Raw genomic sequence first — 23,709 nt, 5'->3', positions numbered from 1 at the left:
CTCTCTACGGCAATGGAGAGAATTTAGTAAAAATAACGGAGTCGACATGTACCAGGCGGGCAGTACACAAGTAATACAATTTCTTACGAAAAGATATCACGAAGGAGCGGGTTATGGGACACTGTGTTCCGACAGATCGGCGATTGCATTAATTTCATCACACGAAATCGGCAAAAGTGAACTGATCTCTCGTTTTCTCCGAGGAGTTTATAGGAAGAAACCCGCAAAGCCTCGCTACGACACTACATGGGATGTAGCACCAGTCCTCAACTACATCGAGAAAATGCCGGCAATGCAAAATCTTTCGCTCAAGGAAAACACAGAAAAAATCGCAACCTTGCTGGCTTTGGTTACGGCGCATAGGCTACAAACATTAGCCTTAATAAAAACAGAAAATATAGTAATAAGCACAGCGGGAATCACTATTAAGATTCCCGATATCATAAAAACATCAAGGCCAGGCAAAAGTCAACCAGAATTTTTCCTCCCCCTTTTTCAAAGACAGGCCGAAACTATGTGCAGCCACCGCAATTATAGAGTATTTAGAGCATACAAGGGACTTGAGAGGAGCGCTCAACAAGAACCTGTTAATCACCACAAAAAAGCCTCACTACGATGTATCGGCACAGACCATCGGACACTGGATCAAAAATTTACTAAAAAGGGCCGGCGTGAATACAGAACAATTCACAGCCTACAGTACACGACACGCGGCCGTTTCAGCGGCTCTACGTAAGGGCGTGGATGTAGGAACAATCAGAAGAACGGCAGGATGGTCGAAACGCTCGCAAGTTTTCGCGAGATTCTACAATAAGCCAATTCAAACTGAAACAAATCACTTTGTATCGACCATCTTACAAAAATAGAAAATAAGGAATAGCTATCACCAGAGATGAGTAGGGAGATCTCCAACGCTCGGCTTTTCGTGATACCAGCTAAGTTGGAGCGTCGACGTGACACCTAGGCGGCCACGCACCGAAGGTGGCCCATTTCCGACCTGACATCAAGCGGCCATGTACCGAAGGTGGCCCACAATCGTGTATATATAGATACACTCGGCTGCTCGAGCAAGCGGTTGCCAATCGCATCTTTGTCCCCGCTCGCACAGATGTTTCCAGGAATGCAAGAATTGGGATTTTTTTTGTTTCAGTTATGAATGTCAGCGAATAAAAGTATCTCCAGATTTGATAAATCTTGGAATCAATTAGCGGACGCTGAACCAAATTAGTTAACTATTCCCAGTTCGAATACTTTTTTTTTTTCTTTTAATATATATTATTTTTTTATTGATATGAAAATATGTGACGCCTGGTATTCTCGAATATTTGTGCACGCAGTCTATGGAAAAATATACGAAGCCAGCTCGATAACATTTATGCAAAATGTGCAATGGGCAAGTGGTTGGGGGAAATTTTTTTTTTTCTCGAACTGAATCTTCCAGAGAAGCATCAGCGAATTTCAAGCAAGCTCCATAAACATACCGAGCAAACGCGCGCTCACGGACGTAGCTGTGGTGTGGCTGAGTGGATACCACATGAGGATGAATTTTCAATCACAGGTTTTTGCGCGAAGTTTTCCTGTATTTAAGTTAATTACTGCTGCCTTTGCTATAATACTGTATTCAAGTCTTAAACAAAACACTAAAAAATAAGTTAACCACTTAATGTAAAACAAAATGTTAGATTAAGCTTAAAATTTAAGCCGGAGTTACATAAACTAAGATAATTACAAGTGCAACATTGTAAATATTGTACATTTATTGTTCATCTAAATAAATATGGTTTCCTTCTCAAAAAAGAAAAAAAAAAATGAGGATGGAGTGATGCGGGACACGGGTTCGATCGCAGTTCACTCTTTTTTTTTTTTTTTTTTTTTTAATTCAATCCCGGCTTTTGTTTTTGTATTTTCGGAGAGAAAAAACAAATGAAAGAAAGAAAATTTCCAGAGCCGGTCGATTTTTTCCTTCTTTCCTTTTGCTTTTTGTTTTACTGTACCCACCCTTTTTGTAGTGGGGGTAATCCAGAAGAGAACAAATAATGGAAACAATAAAATTCCGAGTGTGAATCGATTTATTCCCCGTTTTTGGCGCCTCTTTTTTAATAAGGAAAAGTTTTGACAGTAATGAAAAATAGAGATTACTAAAAACAAATGTATTGTTTTTTAATAACACCGGTCCACAAAAATAAAAAAAAAGTGGTCTGTACTTTTGACCGGACCTACCTATCTTTACGTATTTTGACGCACTGAATCCGAATCTGAAGTCAGTTTTGGCCTTACACCCTCAAAATTTTGAGTAAATTGCAAAAAACCATAAAAATAGCCAAAAATTAGCAGTTTTGGTAAGAAAAAAATTTGTGGAACTATAGACCAAGTATGATTTTTATGCATTTTGGTCCGCTAAACCCAAATCTGAAGTTTATTCAACCATAAGCCTTTTAAAATTTAATTGGGCCGGTGTTATTAAAAAACAATACATTTGTTCTTAGTAATCTCTATTTTCCATTACTGTCAAAACTTTTCCTTATTAAAAAAAAAACGCCCATTTTATATCAGTCTTGACGAGCAATTCTTAAGAATTTTAAGAGATGCGAGATCGGAACGACAAAATTATTTCAGTAGCAACAATGTATGGACCCCTCTCCTTTTCTGATATTGGCAGCCAGTTAAGAGGCTTCACAGTGTTCAGTTTAATGCCAGCAGCTCTCGAGGTATCAAGATGGTAAGTGAATTACATAATTATTTTACATGCATGCAAAAACCGGCAGGTTTGACGCTCGTCTATTTACTTTATAGATTAAAAAGAGAAAAAAAGGGAAGGACCTGTAGTCGTATTTTATACTTTATTTAATTTTCCTTGAATTGTCAAACGTTTTTATTTTTGATTGTATAGGAAGAAGATGTGTGGGGAATTCCATTCTAGTGCCCAAGAATGTAGTACACATTTTCGATCGTTTTAACTTTTTTTTTTTGGGAAAACATGTTCCTCAATTCCCAAATTTCCTTAATTTTTTGGTATTCAAATCGATTCTTAACAATTTTGCGCACAGGTGGGATTTCTTTAATTATTTTTTCCCTAAACCTGAGGATATTTCCTACCTGAGATCACTGTCAATAGGCGAGATTCCGGAAATCATTAATTACCTTTTTTTCTAATTAAAAAGAAAATCACATAAGGCCACTAAGAGCTCGAAATGAAAATCTGAAAAAATTAGAGATGGTTTTTTGTATTCGAAGCCATTAACGTAAAAAATCCGTTTAACGACCATCCTAATAGATATACATTGTATGTTGGGCATTTCACGTCAAATTTGCAACCCATCTACCTCACCCTCTTCGCTTTTGATAATTGTTTGGTATGATGTTGCAACCACGGTTTCAATCGACTTAAAACAGTGTCGGAATTTTTTGCAGATTTCTTTAGCCACCACTGAAATAGAAAAAAATTGAAAAACTAATTCCGAAAACGCTTCTTTCAAAATTCTGAAAAAATTCACACTGATTTTATAATTAAAAATATGATTCTTAAGCACGAGACGATAATGGGATCTCTACATTTACTATAGTTTTCGCAAGTTTTTAGTTTTCTTGGATCTTTGAATAACTTGAAAAAAAAGAATGAAATGGTATGAACTATATTCAGGCCTTCTGGCATTCCTCTAGATTTCAGAAAAATTGAAATCCATTAATAATAGAGAAATTTATGACCGAATAAATAAATAGAAACTCCAATTCCGGCATGAGAAAAAAAACTTGCTAGAAAAGTAGTAAATGTTGAGATCCCGTTATCGTGTCGTGCTTAAGAATCATATTTTTAATTATAAAATCAGTGTGAATTTTTTCAGAATTTTGAAAGAAGCGTTTTCGGAATTAGTTTTTCAATTTTTTTCTATTTCAGTGGTGGCTAAAGAAATCTGCAAAAAATTCCGACACTGTTTTAAGTCGATTGAAACCGTGGTTGCAACATCATACCAAACAATTATCAAAAGCGAAGAGGGTGAGGTAGATGGGTTGCAAATTTGACGTGAAATGCCCAACATACAATGTATATCTATTAGGATGGTCGTTAAACGGATTTTTTACGTTAATGGCTTCGAATACAAAAAACCATCTCTAATTTTTTCAGATTTTCATTTCGAGCTCTTAGTGGCCTTATGTGATTTTCTTTTTAATTAGAAAAAAAGGTAATTAATGATTTCCGGAATCTCGCCTATTGACAGTGATCTCAGGTAGGAAATATCCTCAGGTTTAGGGAAAAAATAATTAAAGAAATCCCACCTGTGCGCAAAATTGTTAAGAATCGATTTGAATACCAAAAAATTAAGGAAATTTGGGAATTGAGGAACATGTTTTCCCAAAAAAAAAAAGTTAAAACGATCGAAAATGTGTACTACATTCTTGGGCACTAGAATGGAATTCCCCACACATCTTCTTCCTATACAATCAAAAATAAAAACGTTTGACAATTCAAGGAAAATTAAATAAAGTATAAAATACGACTACAGGTCCTTCCCTTTTTTTCTCTTTTTAATCTATAAAGTAAATAGACGAGCGTCAAACCTGCCGGTTTTTGCATGCATGTAAAATAATTATGTAATTCACTTACCATCTTGATACCTCGAGAGCTGCTGGCATTAAACTGAACACTGTGAAGCCTCTTAACTGGCTGCCAATATCAGAAAAGGAGAGGGGTCCATACATTGTTGCTACTGAAATAATTTTGTCGTTCCGATCTCGCATCTCTTAAAATTCTTAAGAATTGCTCGTCAAGACTGATATAAAATGGGCGTTTTTTTTTTAATAAGGAAAAGTTTTGACAGTAATGGAAAATAGAGATTACTAAGAACAAATGTATTGTTTTTTAATAACACCGGCCCAATTAAATTTTAAAAGGCTTATGGTTGAATAAACTTCAGATTTGGGTTTAGCGGACCAAAATGCATAAAAATCATACTTGGTCTATAGTTCCACAAATTTTTTTCTTACCAAAACTGCTAATTTTTGGCTATTTTTATGGTTTTTTGCAATTTACTCAAAATTTTGAGGGTGTAAGGCCAAAACTGACTTCAGATTCGGATTCAGTGCGTCAAAATACGTAAAGATAGGTAGGTCCGGTCAAAAGTACAGACCACTTTTTTTTTATTTTTGTGGACCGGTGTTATTAAAAAACAATACATTTGTTTTTAGTAATCTCTATTTTTCATTACTGTCAAAACTTTTCCTTATTAAAAAAGAGGCGCCAAAAACGGGGAATAAATCGATTCACACTCGGAATTTTATTGTTTCCATTATTTGTTCTCTTCTGGATTACCCCCACTACAAAAAGGGTGGGTACAGTAAAACAAAAAGCAAAAGGAAAGAAGGAAAAAATCGACCGGCTCTGGAAATTTTCTTTCTTTCATTTGTTTTTTCTCTCCGAAAATACAAAAACAAAAGCCGGGATTGAATTAAAAAAAAAAAAAAAAAAAAAAGAGTGAACTGCGATCGAACCCGTGTCCCGCATCACTCCATCCTCATTTTTTTTTTTCTTTTTTGAGAAGGAAACCATATTTATTTAGATGAACAATAAATGTACAATATTTACAATGTTGCACTTGTAATTATCTTAGTTTATGTAACTCCGGCTTAAATTTTAAGCTTAATCTAACATTTTGTTTTACATTAAGTGGTTAACTTATTTTTTAGTGTTTTGTTTAAGACTTGAATACAGTATTATAGCAAAGGCAGCAGTAATTAACTTAAATACAGGAAAACTTCGCGCAAAAACCTGTGATTGAAAATTCATCCTCATGTGGTATCCACTCAGCCACACCACAGCTACGTCCGTGAGCGCGCGTTTGCTCGGTATGTTTATGGAGCTTGCTTGAAATTCGCTGATGCTTCTCTGGAAGATTCAGTTCGAGAAAAAAAAAAATTTCCCCCAACCACTTGCCCATTGCACATTTTGCATAAATGTTATCGAGCTGGCTTCGTATATTTTTCCATAGACTGCGTGCACAAATATTCGAGAATACCAGGCGTCACATATTTTCATATCAATAAAAAAATAATATATATTAAAAGAAAAAAAAAAAGTATTCGAACTGGGAATAGTTAACTAATTTGGTTCAGCGTCCGCTAATTGATTCCAAGATTTATCAAATCTGGAGATACTTTTATTCGCTGACATTCATAACTGAAACAAAAAAAATCCCAATTCTTGCATTCCTGGAAACATCTGTGCGAGCGGGGACAAAGATGCGATTGGCAACCGCTTGCTCGAGCAGCCGAGTGTATCTATATATACACGATTGTGGGCCACCTTCGGTGCATGGCCGCTTGATGTCAGGTCGGAAATGGGCCACCTTCGGTGCGTGGCCGCCTAGGTGTCACGTCGACGCTCCAACTTAGCTGGTATCACGAAAAGCCGAGCGTTGGAGATCTCCCTACTCATCTCTGCTATCACGACAGCGCTAAATGTCTACAAGTAAAATCATCGAGAACGAGACGCGTAATATAATTAGTCGATCAAACGAGCCCGCCGAAGGCGGGCGAAGTTCGATCGCAATTATATGAAGCGTCTCGTTCGAAGATGATCCTCCCACCTTACCCCGTAAGAGACACCAAAATTCTCATATACCCCGAATCATCGTCATGAGAGCTATACCTTAAAAACTTTTTTATTTCATCTCTAAAACATATGAGGGTAGTCAGGGGTGACCACACACACACAAAAAAAAAAAACTCTGAAAACTGTGAAATTTGCCGCAACTGACGTTACTACAAGTAAAATCATCTTCGAACGAGACGCTTCATATAATTGCGATCGAACTTCGCCCGCCTTCGGCGGGCTCGTTTGATCGATTAATTATAGCAATGAATTCACACTGCGATCGCACAGTAAGAAGATTATTTGTGTTAATACATTGTATTGCAATCGCCAAATGTCTGCTTCATAGTTCACAGATTATCAGCAAACGCAGTTGAACCGCATCTGACCTCCATAAATGCAGCGATTTTGTCGCAAGCATCCTAAGCACTAGCACTAGCACAAAGCAATTCAGAATTCCTACCAAAAAAATCCTGAGCAGTACAAGATTTGAACATACCCGCACCACTCCAACATACCTGGCACGTTTGAACCGTGACATGGGTTTTTATTGTCCTTCGGCCACTTGGAGAAATGACCGAGAAATTACCGCGTACACAACAATTTGGCAGCCCGCGATGTATGCTGGAAAAATTATTAGATCTTACAAAAGATATTGCAATATTCTGTTGGGCGCCTGGCATGATTAACACGCTTCGAAATCGTTAATTCGGTAGACCTCGGGAATCAACTCGGTAGCTCAGTACCGTGGAGAGGGGAGAGGTGATTTTTGGAGAGAGAGAGACACTCGACAACAACATGCTATTTAACAAAAATAAAATGAAATAATATATTTTACGACAACGATGATACAAAAACAAAAAAAACAAATAATTCCAAATTCACTCCTCGCGAGCTCGAAATGAACAAAATAAAATTATAAACAGAATTGAGAAAAACCAACTATATAAGAAACCTTAAGCCTACTTGCGCTTGTCGCATTCGCAATAATAAGCAATAGGACAAAAAAAAACTAAAAACAAAATCCTGTTCGACGCGCTAACCGCGATCCTCCTCAATTCCACTACAGTGCTAATCGCAACTCTAATTATTAGCTGTCATTACACTCTTCTTAATGTTAATCTGATGACGCTTATCGCGACGCATCCGAACTCGATCCGTATTCGCAATTACCCAAAGTTAACAAATCGCTCCGCTAAACCGAGCGCTTACCGCTTCGCAACCACAACAAAAAGCTTCCTACTCCTGTCTCCGCCATGATGCACTCCAAATAATTTTCTTTTCCTTTACAAAACTCAAACGCAACTATCACGAGCTATCGCCAGGACTCAAGTCAAGAGCTTCGCTGATCAGACCTGAAATTCGCAAATGCTTCGAACATAGGCTGTATCAGTCGCGAAAAATTCTCCCGATCCAATTGATTTTCGTCTCACGAAATTCTTATAGCCTAACTCATCGCTAGTGTTGACTTCCGCTGTCGCGGAGCGCTGGTTGGCTGTCTGGTTCTCCGGTGTTCCATCTTTCGGCAGTGGCGTGGTAACGACTTCGCGAGGTTCCATAACGTCAGATTAGGGAGAAGAGGCTACGGTTCGCCGGCCAACAACGGGAGTCTCGTTCGCCTTGGTTTCCTTCGCGGCAGAGCTCTACGTTGGCGCTCTCTCCGTAGATTCGTGTGAGGCCCTCCTCTCGTCGCGATCCTCTGCCACTGTGGTCCTATAACGCTGTTGAATCTGCCGCCGATCCCGTGTACGGTATCGCATTTTCTCTAAACAAAAAAAATAAACAATAATCCTGAGAAGTCTTATTCACTAGCCCGTAAAGTATCCTCTCTCAGAGAATCACATGCGTGACTCTCGTCTTGGCGCTCTGTTTCGAAATTACTAGCGATCCTATCGCGAAATCCCTAATTTTAGGTTCCGCCTAGGGTTCGGGGAGCCGTTTGGAACGCGCACAAAAAATGCCACGTTACAGAACATATAAATATAAGCTGCATCGCCGAAACCACCTTATATTCAGAAAATCAGTTTAACGGTCGAATGTATTGCTACAATTTAAACCTCTATCAGTAGTACAGTTGTGATCTATTTCGGGGTGAGCATAGATTTTTCCACGCGTCTCTCCTTCTAAATGCTTGCCGAGCTTGCTATAAGAAGATCATTTGCAGCAATACGATTAGATCACGATCCATAGGATACTTACATTTCCGATCAGCGTGCAGCAGCATATTAGGATTATATTTCTTCTCATTATTGACAAAAGTGTTACAATTCACTACTTACAAGAGTCGCTAGATTGCCTACCTTGTATAGAATTACGGACTCCAGAAGTTTTAAAATTTCAAGCCATTGAATGGTCGCGGACATAATTGTTTTGCCAAAGTCGTTCTACTGTTGCTAAATATCTCCTGGAAAGAGCAGTGAACGAAAATTACGATATTATTAGTAATTCACATCGGGAAGAATAGCTGTGAGTATTCAATTAAGTTTCGAATATTGCAGTGTTTTAATATTTCGTTGTAATTATCAGACACTGTTCAATAAACATGTAATTGCAGAAGATTCATTGTGGATAGTCATCAGCTTAAAACTTTTGTAAGTTATAAACAACAATGGCAAACTAATATAATGGGATTCATGTAACATTTGCCGAATTAGACATCGCGTAACAGCAGCTAACCACGGGCTTTTACAAAGACCGTGCTTTGTATTGGAATGGAACTAGTTTGAACGTTCTAAAAACCTTGAAAAACTTGTACAAAGATCGGAAAACTAATTTCAGTGATAAGCGGAAGATACAGACCCTTATTCTGAAATTAACATCTCAACTGTGATGTATCATGAGGTAGAGGATTGTAAATCAATACACAAGCAACTATACAATGTAAACAGACATACGTTTAATCAACTCGTACTCGATTACAGTCAAGGCCAGGTAACCATCTTACTTGTAGGCCGGCGAGTACAGTACTGACTGCTTGCTCGCAACCGCTTACGTGAATAGCTGGACGCTGATACTCTTACTCATACACGCATACTTCTCGTATCCAGATATATTCTTAACTCTTAGTTGTACACGCACACTTATCGTATTCAGATATTACGTCAACAAGCTGTGTTAAATCCTCAAATTTTAATTCGAGTTGGTTCGCATCAGACTCGTCCTTCGCCTTCAAGGGATTATTTAGAATCGGCATTCAAAAATCGTTTAATCAGCGGAGTGATTACGAACTTTGAAATCAATGATTTGAAACACGTTCTTGAATCTGTATCTACCGTAGTGTTGGACAAACTAGGTGAATTACTTCATCAATATTTACATTTCGAAGTCAACACCACGCTATCGGCAATTTCCATGTATGAGAAAGCTGATACTAAATTCTTTGATATTCAGAATGCAACGTCACAAAGCACGTCAAATCTTGTCGAGTTGGGCATTAATCAGTATAGATAATATATTAGTTAACCTTAACAAGTACCAACCGTGACTAGGTTCGTCGTCGATAGATTTGCTGGCTAATGCTAGAAGTAAAAAGGCAATTGTTAATGTTCGTAATTTTGCTTACGCCTGTTTTGCCTGGGTTCGCGTTTCCGCGCGACATCCAGCGGCAAATCAGAGCGATAGAGTTTCTTTCTATCCACACTGCAATCAAGTATTTAATTTTATGGGTAGATAATTTTCGGTAACAAGAAGAATGATATTCTGAAAATTGAGAAACTCAATTGCTTGAAAAAACACGGTAAGCAGCATCGAGTCTTACCATTATACATCAGCCGGCGTGAAAATTTACTGAAAGGACGTATTAATTTGCTCATGCTGCATGAATCTGCTGAAAATCTTATCGACAATTCGGACGATTCAGATGATTCCACAAGGAATTTTTCGAGCGCCAAAACTCACTACTGTTGGATTGAAAATTTATGTTGACTACTAAAGTGTCAAGTTACTTTACGTATATGTACAATCTATATTTGTAACAGATATGTACATTTTTTTTTTTTTTATACCGAAGGTGAATTGCTTACTCACAGGCTCGATTGTACCCCGGACAAAGCTTGTGAACTAATACCTGACCAGTGTAACAAGTGGCTTCGATTCGAAAATCACCCAAACAAAATAGGGTACCATTTATAGTTCACGTGAATTTCGAATGTTTGTTGGAGAATTCCCCATAATCGTCTCAACTATCACAATCGCGCACTAAACTTTATCAGAAACATGTAGCTTACAGTGTAGGTTATTATTTGAAACGTAGCTGAGATGAGTCGCTACCATACTACACTTTCTACCACTGTATTGATTATCAAAAATGGCTAGCTAGTGAAATACAGGCAATAGCTATCAAAGTATAAGTGTACTTCAATGACGCAAAACCGATGCATCGATTGATAAATCAGCAACACACTGAGATTGAAAGCGTGCTAGTCTGTTACATTTATGAGAAGTATTTCATGGAATTAAACGATCGTGTAAGAGATGACTGCCATCTTACATACAAATTGTAAGTTGAATTATAAAACCAAATGCAACGTACCCGTTGTATTCCGCAATCTGATTGGGTACGATGCACTCGTCATAGTAACCGAATTGGCTAATATAGAAGAGTGTACTTCCAAGGTTCTACTCATTACTAAAGAAAAGTACATTTTATTTCCTTAAAGATTTCATAACCTCGGGGTTAAACTACAATTCACTGACTCTTACAGACATATGAGTTCAAGTCTAGCTGAACCAAGTCCTTAGTTACAATACCAAAATTTATTCAATTTGAAATGCCAATTTCTAAACGTTACGGATTTACAATTGAATCTGTTGACTCGAAAAGAAGTATTTCCTTAAGATTACGTGACTGAAATCGATAAACTGGTCGATACCATATTACCATCGAAAGAATCCTTTTATAATATATTGAATGATCAGTATATAACTAACAAAAACTATACTACGCACAGAACCTTTGGGGAAGTTATAATATCAAAACTTTGGCTGAGTAGAGCAATTTGTATCTGAAAGTTGACGTTATGCTCCTTGCCTACGTTTTTGAAAATTTCTTGAACATCAGTTCTAATATATCGGGAGTTGTTGTAAAGCGCATGTCTTTCGCATAAAAATAGCCATCATAAAATTGAATTGGTGAATCGCCAATCATGTACTCATCATCCAAAAATCTAATCCCGTAAACTGAATCCATTGTATCAAGTATTAAATCCATTATGTAATTCTTGGGTAAGGTACCGTTTGCCTCAAATGTTTGTTCCATATTTTCCGAAGTGTTAGGCTCCTTCATCATTTCAACCAGTGCTGATCGGGGGGATTCAGGTTGATTTTGAGATTCTGTTGCAAGTGATATATGAACAGTTTCCGGTAAAACACGGATAGGTTTATCATGGATTGCATTTGTATCACTTTCATAATCGTTGTCACTGCTTGAGCTGCAATGTTGCATGTCGCGTAGATTACGTGTAGATTTCCCCAGAGTACTTCTACGATTGTGAATTTTGCGGATCAATGATGGACTCAGTTTTTTTCGTACGCTATATGAAGAATTTTGGAAATTTGGAGTACCTATGCCTTAATCCCAACCCATACTTAGCCCTGGAGTGACCAAATCATCGTTCTTAGCATGTATTTTTGGATGTTTAGCATCCGCTTTAAGTGTGCCTTCGCAATCACATTCAGAGGCCCAACAATCGATTTTAAAGTTCTTTCTAGTTCTGTATCCATCGCACAATCTGTTTTCAGAGCTTGATATTTCTTGCGGGCTACATCGCTTGCTTCAACTATATTGCATCTAAAATCCCTCTGAGATTTTCGGGTTTTCACCATTTTGGAAATGTTAAAATTACGGATTCAGGTAGAATACTGTTACTCCAAGCAGGATACATATTGTTTTATAATGGGCTGAATTCATCGAAACCTTTACGATATCGACCATGGTTCATGGGACTGTTTTTATCTTGGTAAGAAAATCATACTTAAAACATCAACAGACTAAGCACATTTACTTTAATTTTGGATACATCATATCAGTATTCACTTGATCATCGGATATATGCCTCAAGTTTTTACTGTCTCGTTTCAAGAGAATTATGAAAATTGCATTGTCGTGAATCAAATATTTTGGAATTCTCGTATATATTTGACATACATAGAACCAATCAACAAATTTATGATGCCCGATCTAAAAATATTGACGAACAGCAACCGGCTTATCACATGTCATGTCATCGAAAACAAATGTTGAGTTTAGCTGGCTTGTTCAACAGGAACTACATCACAATTATTTGACTACGTGAAACAAGACACACCCGGAACACGATTTAACACTTGACGCAAATATTCATACTTCGTCTGCGGCAAAGACTTCAAATACGAAAATGTAATCCTGTAGGGATGATTAAAAGACTAATAACCTTGTAAGTCTTGCCAGTATGAAAAGGTCCACAAATTATACATCCGACCGACGGTGGCAATAATTTACCATACGATTAAATTTCCAAACGTGTTTCACGTTGTGGTCTACATTTTTTATTGGTGAAGTGACAGACTGTTGTATAAATTTGATTTTTTCACAATTGCATGATCATCATGATGGTTTACCTGAATGGGTACTGTCATAAAATCAGTTGTATCTTTCTCATGTATCAGTATATAGAGTAACCTGTGCATAGACACGAGCAAAAGGACGAGGTCTGTTAAATATAGCGATCAATAATTTACCGATAGAATTAAATCTATCGGGGTATCAGTTTTGCGGTTCCGGAACATGTTTGCAGCAACATTTTGCTGACGGTCAAACTGACGTAAATTTATTAGATGCAGCATGCAGAGAGCATGATGTCATCTATTCCCAGAGTAGAGATCTAAATTTTCGAAACGAAGCTGATGAAAGGTTGGCTTGGCAGGTCTTGAAACGCGGTCGTGACAAGGACGCAAAGTGGACAGAGCATGTCACAGGTTGTACTGTTGACAAAACAGTGCACGCTAAAGAAAAACTCGGTATAAGCCTTCGAAGACCTTCGGTACGAGCCGCTAATCAGTCAGCTTGCAAGACCCTGAAAAAGTTATTGCTGGGTTATCTGCCGTTAGGTCGTTAACTAGTGGGGCGCCCGAAATTGCTAAAGCGATCAACGACGCTCACTTTCCGCCCTAGATACACAATGTACTAATTGCTCGACATGAGAAGAATGAATCCTCCATTTTGCGTTAGAAAATTCGAAAGATTTTCATTCCTTGCTGAAATACACACTTTTGAAAAAGTCACCGGGAGGATGAAAAAAATTAATATTAACGAATGTTCAACGTAATTTCCATCTTAAATTGTGATTCGAAGTTTAAATTTCGAATTTTAAGAATTCATTTACATTCTATTTGTATATCATAGAACGTTTTTTATAATATTATGAGTCAATATACACGCTTTGAGTTTGAAATTCTGTTTTATAGAAATTATGAAAAAAGTTCAATATCAAAAAGGTCTGCTGTAAATGATGTCGAGAACTCAACTACAATTGCTGAGCGCCAAGTAAATGATATGAATACTTCAACTGGTGGGTGATAAAAATTCACGATCAACCATCAGGCAGATGAAACGAACATGTCTGAGATTTTTCGAGACGGCGCAGCGTTAGTGCTGACTTTTGAGATATTGGCAAATTACCTAGAGGATCACATTTTCAGTCGTGAGAGAGAATTGATTACTGATATGTGGAAGTTGAAGCTACTGTAACAGTTTGAATACGCCCACCTAACTCAGATAACGTGACTTAGTGAGTAGGTAAGCCCATACGAGAAGCCTTGACGTAGGCGGTTGCTGTAACGATTTCTGATTTTATGATTGCTCATTCCCATTTCTTGGACGACGACTGAACAATCGACATGTATAGAGCGGGCTCTTCAAAGAGAAAAAAAAATCAAAAAGTTTATTAAATATATGTTTGCTCGTAAGTCTTTAAATTCGTAATAAAAAATTAAATAATATCAAATTTACGAACCAACATTAAGGAGATATAACGAAGGTTTAACTGAGAGCTGTATTGGAAGTGCAGCAGCGGTTACGAAATATCTAAAGAAGAAATGGAGACCGGAGTGAGGGAAAGAATCCTAAAAGGGTTGTTTATGATAAGTTTTATAATTTGACGTGTTATTTATGTAATTTTATCGTTATACAGTTTATTCATCCCTTTTATAGTTACAGATGTTTTTTCATAGTTATACATTTTTTTTTACACCGTTTTTATAGTTATACGTTTCTTTTATCCAGTTTTTTTATAGTTATACATCTTATTGATGCATTAAATATACCATTTTACAGTCCGGTAATTTTACGGAATGAAAGGTCTCGTTTTAATCTATGTTTTGTCTACAAAGAAAAATTAGATAACGGAAAATTTGTTGTCATTCCCGAAAGTATCCTATATTTTATGTCAATATTTATTTGAATAAATAGAAGCAAAAAAATTCCGTTACACTACATACCCTGGTCTTGAACTTCAGTGAAACTTCACAATTGAGAGCAGCCTTTCTACCCTACTATCTCATACTTCGTCTGACGCGCGCGTTTTGACGCCGATATTACAAGAAACACTTCATACTATATGAATAAAATCTAGGATACGTTCTCACATGCCATATTCAAACTGCAAATCGCAATTTACTATAGAAATTATGTTGAACATTTATCAAGTTTATTATTTTCATCCTCCCAGCGATTATTTCCATCCTCGTTTCTCAAGGGCGTGTATCTTATTGTTAGCAAAAAACGAAGATTTTTCAGATTGTCAAACGTGAAACGAAAGTATATAATATAGGTATAATAGCCCTGATTGTTCAAAGTATCTTGACCAAGCGTAGATTTAGGTATTGTTTCTACTGTCTGACTACGACTTGATTGCATACTCCCAATAAATTTGTTATTTCCTTGGATTTCGGCTTTGGTTTCATCTGGTTATGAAGCAAACATACAAACTACAAATTATGTGCATATAATGTGTGTCACACTAATGTGCCGGAAACAAAATCTTTGTTTTTGATCGGCCACTTTATGAAACCATAGTTAATAATATAACATTTTAATCTCCTGAAGGAAAAACGCCATCCAATTTTTCTTTAGAGGTTGCGAATCAACATTTTGTATTTGCTATTTTAATAACATGCAAGAAATCCAATTCTAACGGTTGGCTAAAGATAATCATTTCTCTATATAATGGACGGAACTGTATATCGTAGCGTTTGACAACTCATTTAGTTTCATTCAAATGGAGCCGGCGACGTAGAAAATTTCAAGTCGTACGAATTTAGAAATATTCAACATTGTATGAACACAGTTTTTCACTTTTCGAAAAATGAATACCTCGACCAAACCATGGTGAAATGTTGAATGATACTCCTAAAATACATGGAAGACAGTTACATGTACACATACTATTCACATCTTGTTACACTTTGCGAACCCCTTCCCTATGCCTTTGCATGTGACGTAACTAAAGGATGGCCTTCAACCGCGAATTATATATCGTTTTAACGAAATTCTTCTTCAATGTTGTCGAGAGATATGAATTGACTTATTTCTTCTCTTGTGGCAGCCATTATTCACCAACAAGCCGGCAAAGAAAAATTCTTAAACTATCATTTCCTTGTTTTTCTTTTGATATGATGCATGTACTGTTACTCTGATTTTGATTTTTCCGAAATGTGCAGATCTCGCCTCGCTAGCCGTTGGTCTAGGGTTCGACCGCATCCGGAATTTACACAACTCTGACATTTATCTCACTGCACGGCCCTTAATCTCAGCGTGAGCAAGAGCTTGCACTTTTTCTACATGATTTGTACCAGTTTTTGCCGCGTTATTATAACATATACACTAGACTGTTTCAAAATCAATCATTATTTTTTTTTTTTGCTTTACACAATTTTAAACTATACTTGGGCATCAAAAAATAATCTTCCCGAAAGGAGGGTCCGGTCCCTAAAGATTTAGAGGTGTCTCATCGGACTTTTGTCTTTTTTATTTCGTTAATACGTAAATAATTAATTTGCATGGATGGAACAAACGTTTTTCTAGTCCTAAAATGATGAATATATTCCAAACTTATGTATAAATACTGAATATAGTAGAAAAACGATCTTGATGATCGCAGCAACAATTATCAGTCGATATATCCGTCAATAAATGCAAAAAAACAAAAAAAAAAAATACGAAAATCCCCGTAAAAATAAATTTCCTGAATGATTTTCATTTAAAACATAATTCTGTTATAACCACCCGCATTTTTCGCAACCGATACATCAGGGATTTTTTTCACCGACGAAGTGGATTGTGAGTACGGCTGAACGTCGATGGCGCTGTCATCGACGTGGCGATTTGATTTTTTATCATCTCGTCCTGCAAAAACTCGATATATTGGTGACAAAAATGGCGAACAATACAAAAAACATATATTTAATCGGTTTACCCTCGGCACAAATTAATACGCGCAAGTTCCCGACAACTCGGCAAGTTTTGCAATTGTTTTTTCATCATCATTACCAAGGTAAATCGACATTTCGGAAAAGTGCAATCCTCACTATTAGAGAAGTGCAATTGTTTTGGACTCAAGGAAAGATTCCAACCTGCCGAGAACAGTACGCTACTTTCAAATTAAAAAAACTCCGCAACGTGTGGAATCGGCTCAAAAAAAATCACTGGCGAAAAAATTCAAAAACGCAGCAAAAAAAAGAATTCTCGTTCAAACAAAAATTGGATTCCGTATTTCACATAGGAAGCAATAATGTGATGAAGACATTAAGCAACGAACAACGATTGCTCTTTGCCACAGGGCGAATTTCGCGCTGTTAAAGCACTCGTTCGCAAAGTTTATTGGCTACAACTGAGAATGATTCAGTGAAATCTAAAGACAAAAAACGGGACGAAAATATATCTGATCAGGATGATGATAATTCCAAAGATTTTGATCCTTCTAGAGATCGAGAAGCTACGAGAGAATCCCAAGATGACATCACCGATAACGAGACTCAGAGTAATTTTTACTAATAATAGTATTTTTTGTAAAGAAACGAAAAATTAATCAATATTTGGCTTTTATAAACTGTGGATTTTTTTCAATTTTATTTTCTATGTATTTCTATAAAAATCATAGATCATTCGTAAATATGAAGCTAAAAAATACAAAGTATAATACAAATAAAATACAAACCAATGAAAATTATAAAATAAATAGTTATGAGTGCAATGATATCAGAATGCATATAACGGATATTTTATTTTGCAGAATTGACTCAAACATTGAGTCAATTATCGGTCTCGAGTATCGATTCAAATCAAAGTCATGGAATAAAACGAACGATTTCAAATTTTGAAGCTAAACTCGATCAACCATCATCATCCACACCAAGGAAGAAAATGATCAAATATCCGCAACTTGTGATCGAGTAGGCTTTAGTAGCCGAAATGCTATGCAGATCATAGGAGCAGTCCTCCAAAGCCTTCGACATGATGTAGCTCAGTATTCCATCAGTCACTTGACCATCCACAGAAAGCGTATAGAATATAGAGCAAAAATGGCTGCGCAATTGAAAAACAATTTCCACGCAGCGAATTTTCTAGTCCTGCATTGAAACGGAAAATTATTACCGAATATCGATGGCAATCGACAAGTCGATCGATTGCCTGTTGTCATTACGGGGCTTGATACTGAGCAATTGCTCGGTGTTCCTGCTCTGTATAGAGGGTCAGGGATAAACGCTTCAAAAGCAATCATTGAGTGTCTGAACGAATGCAATCTTATTCCTCGAGTAAAAGCTTTGTGTTTTGACACAACTAACTCAAATACAGGTAAAAATTGACGTAATATCGATTGAAATTTGAAAGGACACAACTCAGTCATTGAGGGCAAAGAATGATTTCAATAATTAAAAAAATTCTATCATTGTATGCCAATAATAAAATTATATAAGACATGTTTTTACAGGAGATTTAATTTTCGATTTAAGATTCAAAAGACATAATTTATTTAAAAAAAATTTTTTATGGATTTTATCGCCTCTGCTCATTTTATTCATGAAATGAGTATAATATTTTTGTCACTAATTGCTTATAGGTCTTGAAAATGGAACATGCAATTTACTGGAAGAAAATCTGAATAAAACATTCCTACACTTGGCCTGCCGTCACCACATCGCCGAAATTATTCTTAGAAATGTGGTAGAAACATATTGGAAATGGAAATCCGGCCCAAATGTAGCAATTTTTCAGTGCTTTCAAAAAAAGTGGGATAATTTTGATAAAATTCAGTATAAGACGGGAATGGATGATCAAACCGTGGCTGATATACTGAGAGAGACAAGAGAAAATATTCTAGAATTCATTTTTGAGCAATTTCAGGTAGTAATAGTAATAACAATTACTATTTATCTTCTAAACTATATTTTTATTTACAATCACAATATATAGTTTTTTAACTCGTGGCAATTTCGTGCTGCTTTTCTTTACAGATTTCTCATCCCCGGAATGATTATCGAGAATTCTCAGAATTGTCATGCGTCTTCTTGGGTTCGAAACCACCTCAAGATATCAAGTTCAAAAAACCTGGCGCCAATCATCATGCTAGATGGCTCGCGAAGGCCATTTATTGCTTAAAAATATTTGTTTTCAGAGATTAATTTTTTTTTAAATTCGAAGAACTCTCGCGACGTTGAAAGTTTGCGTCACATATGCATTTTCATCGTTAATTTCTACGTGAAAATATGGTTTTCTGCCCCTGATGGGAATAAAGCTCTTAACCACGATTTGCAATTGATGCAAAATTTAATCAAGTTTCAAACGATTAATTCTGATGTTTCGGCAGCAGCTCTAAAAAAAATCAAGGAGTATCTATAGTATCTAAATGAAGAGCTGGCAGCATTAGAGTTTTTCGATTCAACGGTTCCGATGGATGTGAAACAAAAGATGTTAATAGCCTTAAGGACACGTGAGAGTACATCAAAGAATCAAAAGCGCATTGCCCTGAGTGATAGCGAGTGTCAAACACTGCCTGAAATTGACATAAGTCATTCCATCACTCAAAAGTCGAGGCGCTTATTTTCACAATGTGAATTGCCCCATGATTTCCTGGATGAGCTTATCAAACAATGGGAATCTACCAAAAGCTTTCAAACGTGCTTAAGGGTTTTCTCACAAATGAAAGTGGTAAATGATTCAGCTGAACATGGAGTAGCCCCTGGCGAGGAATATAATAATTTGTTGACTAAAAATGAGGAACAAAAACAATATTTGTTCCAAATAGTTCAAGACCATTGAAAAAAATACCCCAATTGCAATAAGTCAAATTTTTTTCAGCCAAAAATGACTATCGTAACAGCGTATCAATAAATGTATTCATTGAAGATTATTGACGATAATAAAAAATTCATTTTTACGGAGATTCTTGTATTTTTTTTTTTTTGTTTTTTGAATTTATCGATGTATATATCGACCGATAATGGATGTCGCGATCATCAAGATCGTTTTTTCTAGTATATTCAGTACTTATACATAAGTTGGGAATATATTCATCATTTTAGGACAAGAAAAATGTTTGTTCCATCCATGCAAATTGATTATTTACGTATTAACGAAATAAAAAAAGACAAAAGTCCGATGAGACATCTCCAAAGCTTGAAGGACCGGCCCCTCCTTTCGCAAGGATTATTTTTTGATGTCCAAGTATAGTGTAAGATTGTGTAAAGCAAACAAAAAAATTATCGATTTATTTTGAAACAGTCTAATATACACCTAATTAGCTTTCGCCTTCTGTATTTTTACTATTCAACCATCTAAAATTTCTTACTTTGCTGTTCTATTGAAGAAAGTATTATTTCTATTGTTACTGTTGACATTAACTTCTGGCGTAAATTATTTCATCAATTACCTAACGACTTCACAATTCCTATAAGTAGATTTTTGTAATTATTATAATATTGTTTGAAATATCTGTTAAATTGTTTCAGCCGCTACGAAGCCAAAGCTGACCTGTATTAAAAAAAGGAATGGAGAAGACATGGCTGTGGGAGCAGCGAAGGCACTGCTATATTACTCTGCTCAATCTTTTGCCATTCTCAGAAGAGGATCAATGGAGCTCGTGGACTGCAGGTGAAATTTTCCTATCATCAAAATGTGTATAGTTTTGCTTTAGGTTCAATCGTAGAAATTGAAAATTCGAATGACAGCTTGCCTGATCACGTTTCAGATGAAACGGGGTCGTTATTTCAAAGTTTTTGTAGTAAAAACATTTCGAAAATCAACCATCAGAGAAGACTGTAACATCAGATATCAAATCTCGGTGGGTTAATACGACCAAACTAGAGAACTAGTGTGTAGAGGTCAGAAAAGAGACATAGTTAGAAAGAAACGAGAACGGAAAAAGGAAGAAGGAGCCGAAGTGCAGGAAATACGGGCAGGCATTGTGAGGGCGGTTCGTGCGATTATCGAACGGTTCTTACATGAAGATTATCTTGGAAACGTACAGCATGGGCCCGGCACCCTACAGTTAACTCCCTTGAGCGATGCAAGTAGTTAGGGCTAAGGCCTTGGCCGTACTGGTGAGCATGTGGCTCACTAGAGAATGAAGAAGCAAAACGTCCGGACCTTATCGTTGATCGTCTGCACGTTCACCTACCTCCTTATTGGCGCCGCAGTCTTCGACGCCCTAGAATCCGAAACCGAAAAGCGACGCTGGGAAGCTTTGGATGGTAAGTTTATAGCAAATTACCTTCATTCTGTGACCGCTATTATTGGATACCCGTGTCGATTTAAGAGAAAGCTGCTAGTTCAGTACTTGCATAGGTATCTATTTCATTTTTATACTGTTATGGCTCTTCTATTTCGCATATACACCTAGTAATTGCTATTTTATGTAATGCCATTCTAACCTACCTCGTTATATCCATTCACTGTTCTGTCCAACTCTACTATCTACGTACTATATATTTAAACCTCGCAAAACTGGTTTAAGTGGTAGCAAAGATATTCGGAAATTATCATAGCCAATTTTAATCTGTATTCACACAGCATCTCGGAAACCGATAAACAAATCTTTCTAGCGCCCCCGTTCCCATAATAGTATAGCCATGAGAGTTCTGGATACAGATTCTTACTACTGACACTTACCGACATCTTACCCAGACTCAAGCCCTTCACCACAATGACGTTACCGTGTTCAGACCCTGTTGTACCGACCCAAAGGTCAAAATCGCGCTACCTTGCAAACAATTTAATTTACCGAAGGCCAAAACCACGCTGTCTCATCAACAATTTCATTAATCAACGATAAAAATCACGCTGCCTCACAAATAATCTCGCTGTCATTTCCCCTACCGACGGCCCAGGTATAGCCGAGACACAAACCCTTCTGTTCCCTGTGCGATCATTGTATTGACTTCAAGAATGTTCTGGTTAACCTTTAGCGGCTTTCGGTGCATTATCAATCACCCTACATTCCACAATAAATTGTTCCAAGAATTGTTTTCGTCAAACCGGATGCTGGTGTCTTATAAATTAAGTGACATTCTTTCCCATAACTTATAATTCCAAGAGCTGGTTGTGAGTCCAAATTCCAATGTGATGCCAATCATATAATACTCCACAGTTAGTAGTTCCAAGAATTGTTTTCGTTAACCTGGATGCCTGTGGGATATCAACCACTCCACATTCTTTTCCTACGATAACAATCACGTGACATTCTTTTCCCTCAAAAAGTTTCGAACGCATGTGGTGTGGACGTTGTGAAAGTCAGAACTAAAAATTTCATCGTCTGTCTGAGGCTGTTCTTCCTGCACGTCAAGAGTACTTCTTAACAACATGAATTGAAGAAGCGGCTAGAATTGTTCATCAAGAATATTGACGAAGTGAAACATCAGCTGCGAATCAAATCTGTATTGAATCAACTCACAAGAAAATTTAACCAAATACGTATTAACAGAAAGAATCATAAATTTCTCGAAATTGAACGAGGTGGCATGGCTGGAGACATTTCTTCGTTTGAAAAAGCTTGCGGACCTTGAAACCTACTTTGACTACCGAGTGAGCGGAATTCGTCGAGTTAATACGAGATTTGCTGATGAAATAGTTATGGATTCGACTGACGAAAGCCCTCTAAGAAAAAGATTAAGATCTGTTCCAGAAGATGATGACAGCTGGTAACGAGACTTGATTACGTCTGCGCTATCTGTGTGGACCATACAATCAACTTGAATTCGTTCGCGTGTAATTTGAGTGTCACATACAAATTTTGTATCGTACAATGTACTTAACAATAACACTGTTGAATATAGACTAAAAAGATTGAAATCATATATAATTGTGAATTAACGCTAAGCCGTCATATCCACTCTTATATCAATATATATCAGTAAATTAGCAACGCGATCGGTGTACAGTGCGATCAACTCATGTTCTATTTTACAAAATGAAAATTCAACTTTAAATTAAATTTTAAATCTTAAAACGTGTTACTCTGAACACCAGTGAACAAAGCTAAAGGTGTCACGTGAACTCTACGATGAGGTTTTAGCGGACTCACAATCAGTCAAGGATAGAGTGCAAGGTCGACCAACATCTAAGTTGACGTACGGTTAAAGCCTCGGGACCTCCGGAGTCGGGTTACTATCGCTCTTGGAATGCAAAACATAATTTCGTTCGAGTATAGCTTGGTCAAAGATGGGAAGCACAGTTGAGCTTGGTATTACAGAGTTCTATAAACTATTCCAACATACGTAATAGAGTTCGTCGCTGAGGCACATTGGAGACTATGGATCCATATATATGGCATGTTTAAGTGTGTATAATACACGACCGTCGATAATTTTTCAATTCACCAAAAACGTGTTCGAATTCACTTCTCTAGCATTTTTTCTCGCTAATAATTAATATGACTTCTTCATATAATATTACGAACGGCCGGGTCCGTTCTGATTAGGCTAAAATAAGTCGTGTATTATACACACTTAAACATGCCATATATGTATTGTAACGTGGCATTTTTTTGATGCCCGTTACAAGGTGCTCCCTGAACCCTGGGCGGTAGCAATAGTTAGGGGTTTCAATGATCGGGTCGCGAAGTCGTTTTAAAAGAGCACCCGAACTGGAATCA

The 23,709-nt window shown here is 36.9% G+C and overlaps 1 protein-coding gene across 8 annotated transcripts in view; it reads left to right on the top strand.

Moving 5' to 3' along the window:
• The window catches only part of LOC124306338 (two pore potassium channel protein sup-9), an 817,624-nt gene that overhangs the window by 497,293 nt on the left and 296,622 nt on the right, over window positions 1–23,709 (top strand). For 7 of the 8 annotated variants that reach the window (XM_046766982.1, XM_046766938.1, XM_046766956.1 and 4 more), the window contains 2 exons: window positions 20,570–20,711; window positions 20,809–21,310. In XM_046766982.1, coding sequence (XP_046622938.1) covers window positions 21,184–21,310 — 127 coding nt within the window. In that variant the 5' untranslated portion in view covers window positions 20,570–20,711; window positions 20,809–21,183. Of the gene's footprint in view, window positions 1–16,282; window positions 16,377–20,569; window positions 20,712–20,808; window positions 21,311–23,709 lie in introns of all 8 variants that reach the window. The other variant, XM_046766963.1, reaches the window with a different exon arrangement.

This window comes from Neodiprion virginianus, chromosome 1, assembly GCF_021901495.1.
Source record: "Neodiprion virginianus isolate iyNeoVirg1 chromosome 1, iyNeoVirg1.1, whole genome shotgun sequence".
NCBI lineage: Eukaryota > Metazoa > Arthropoda > Insecta > Hymenoptera > Diprionidae > Neodiprion > Neodiprion virginianus.
Note: the sequence above shows the minus strand (reverse complement) of the source record. Positions and strands in the feature narration are given on the sequence as shown.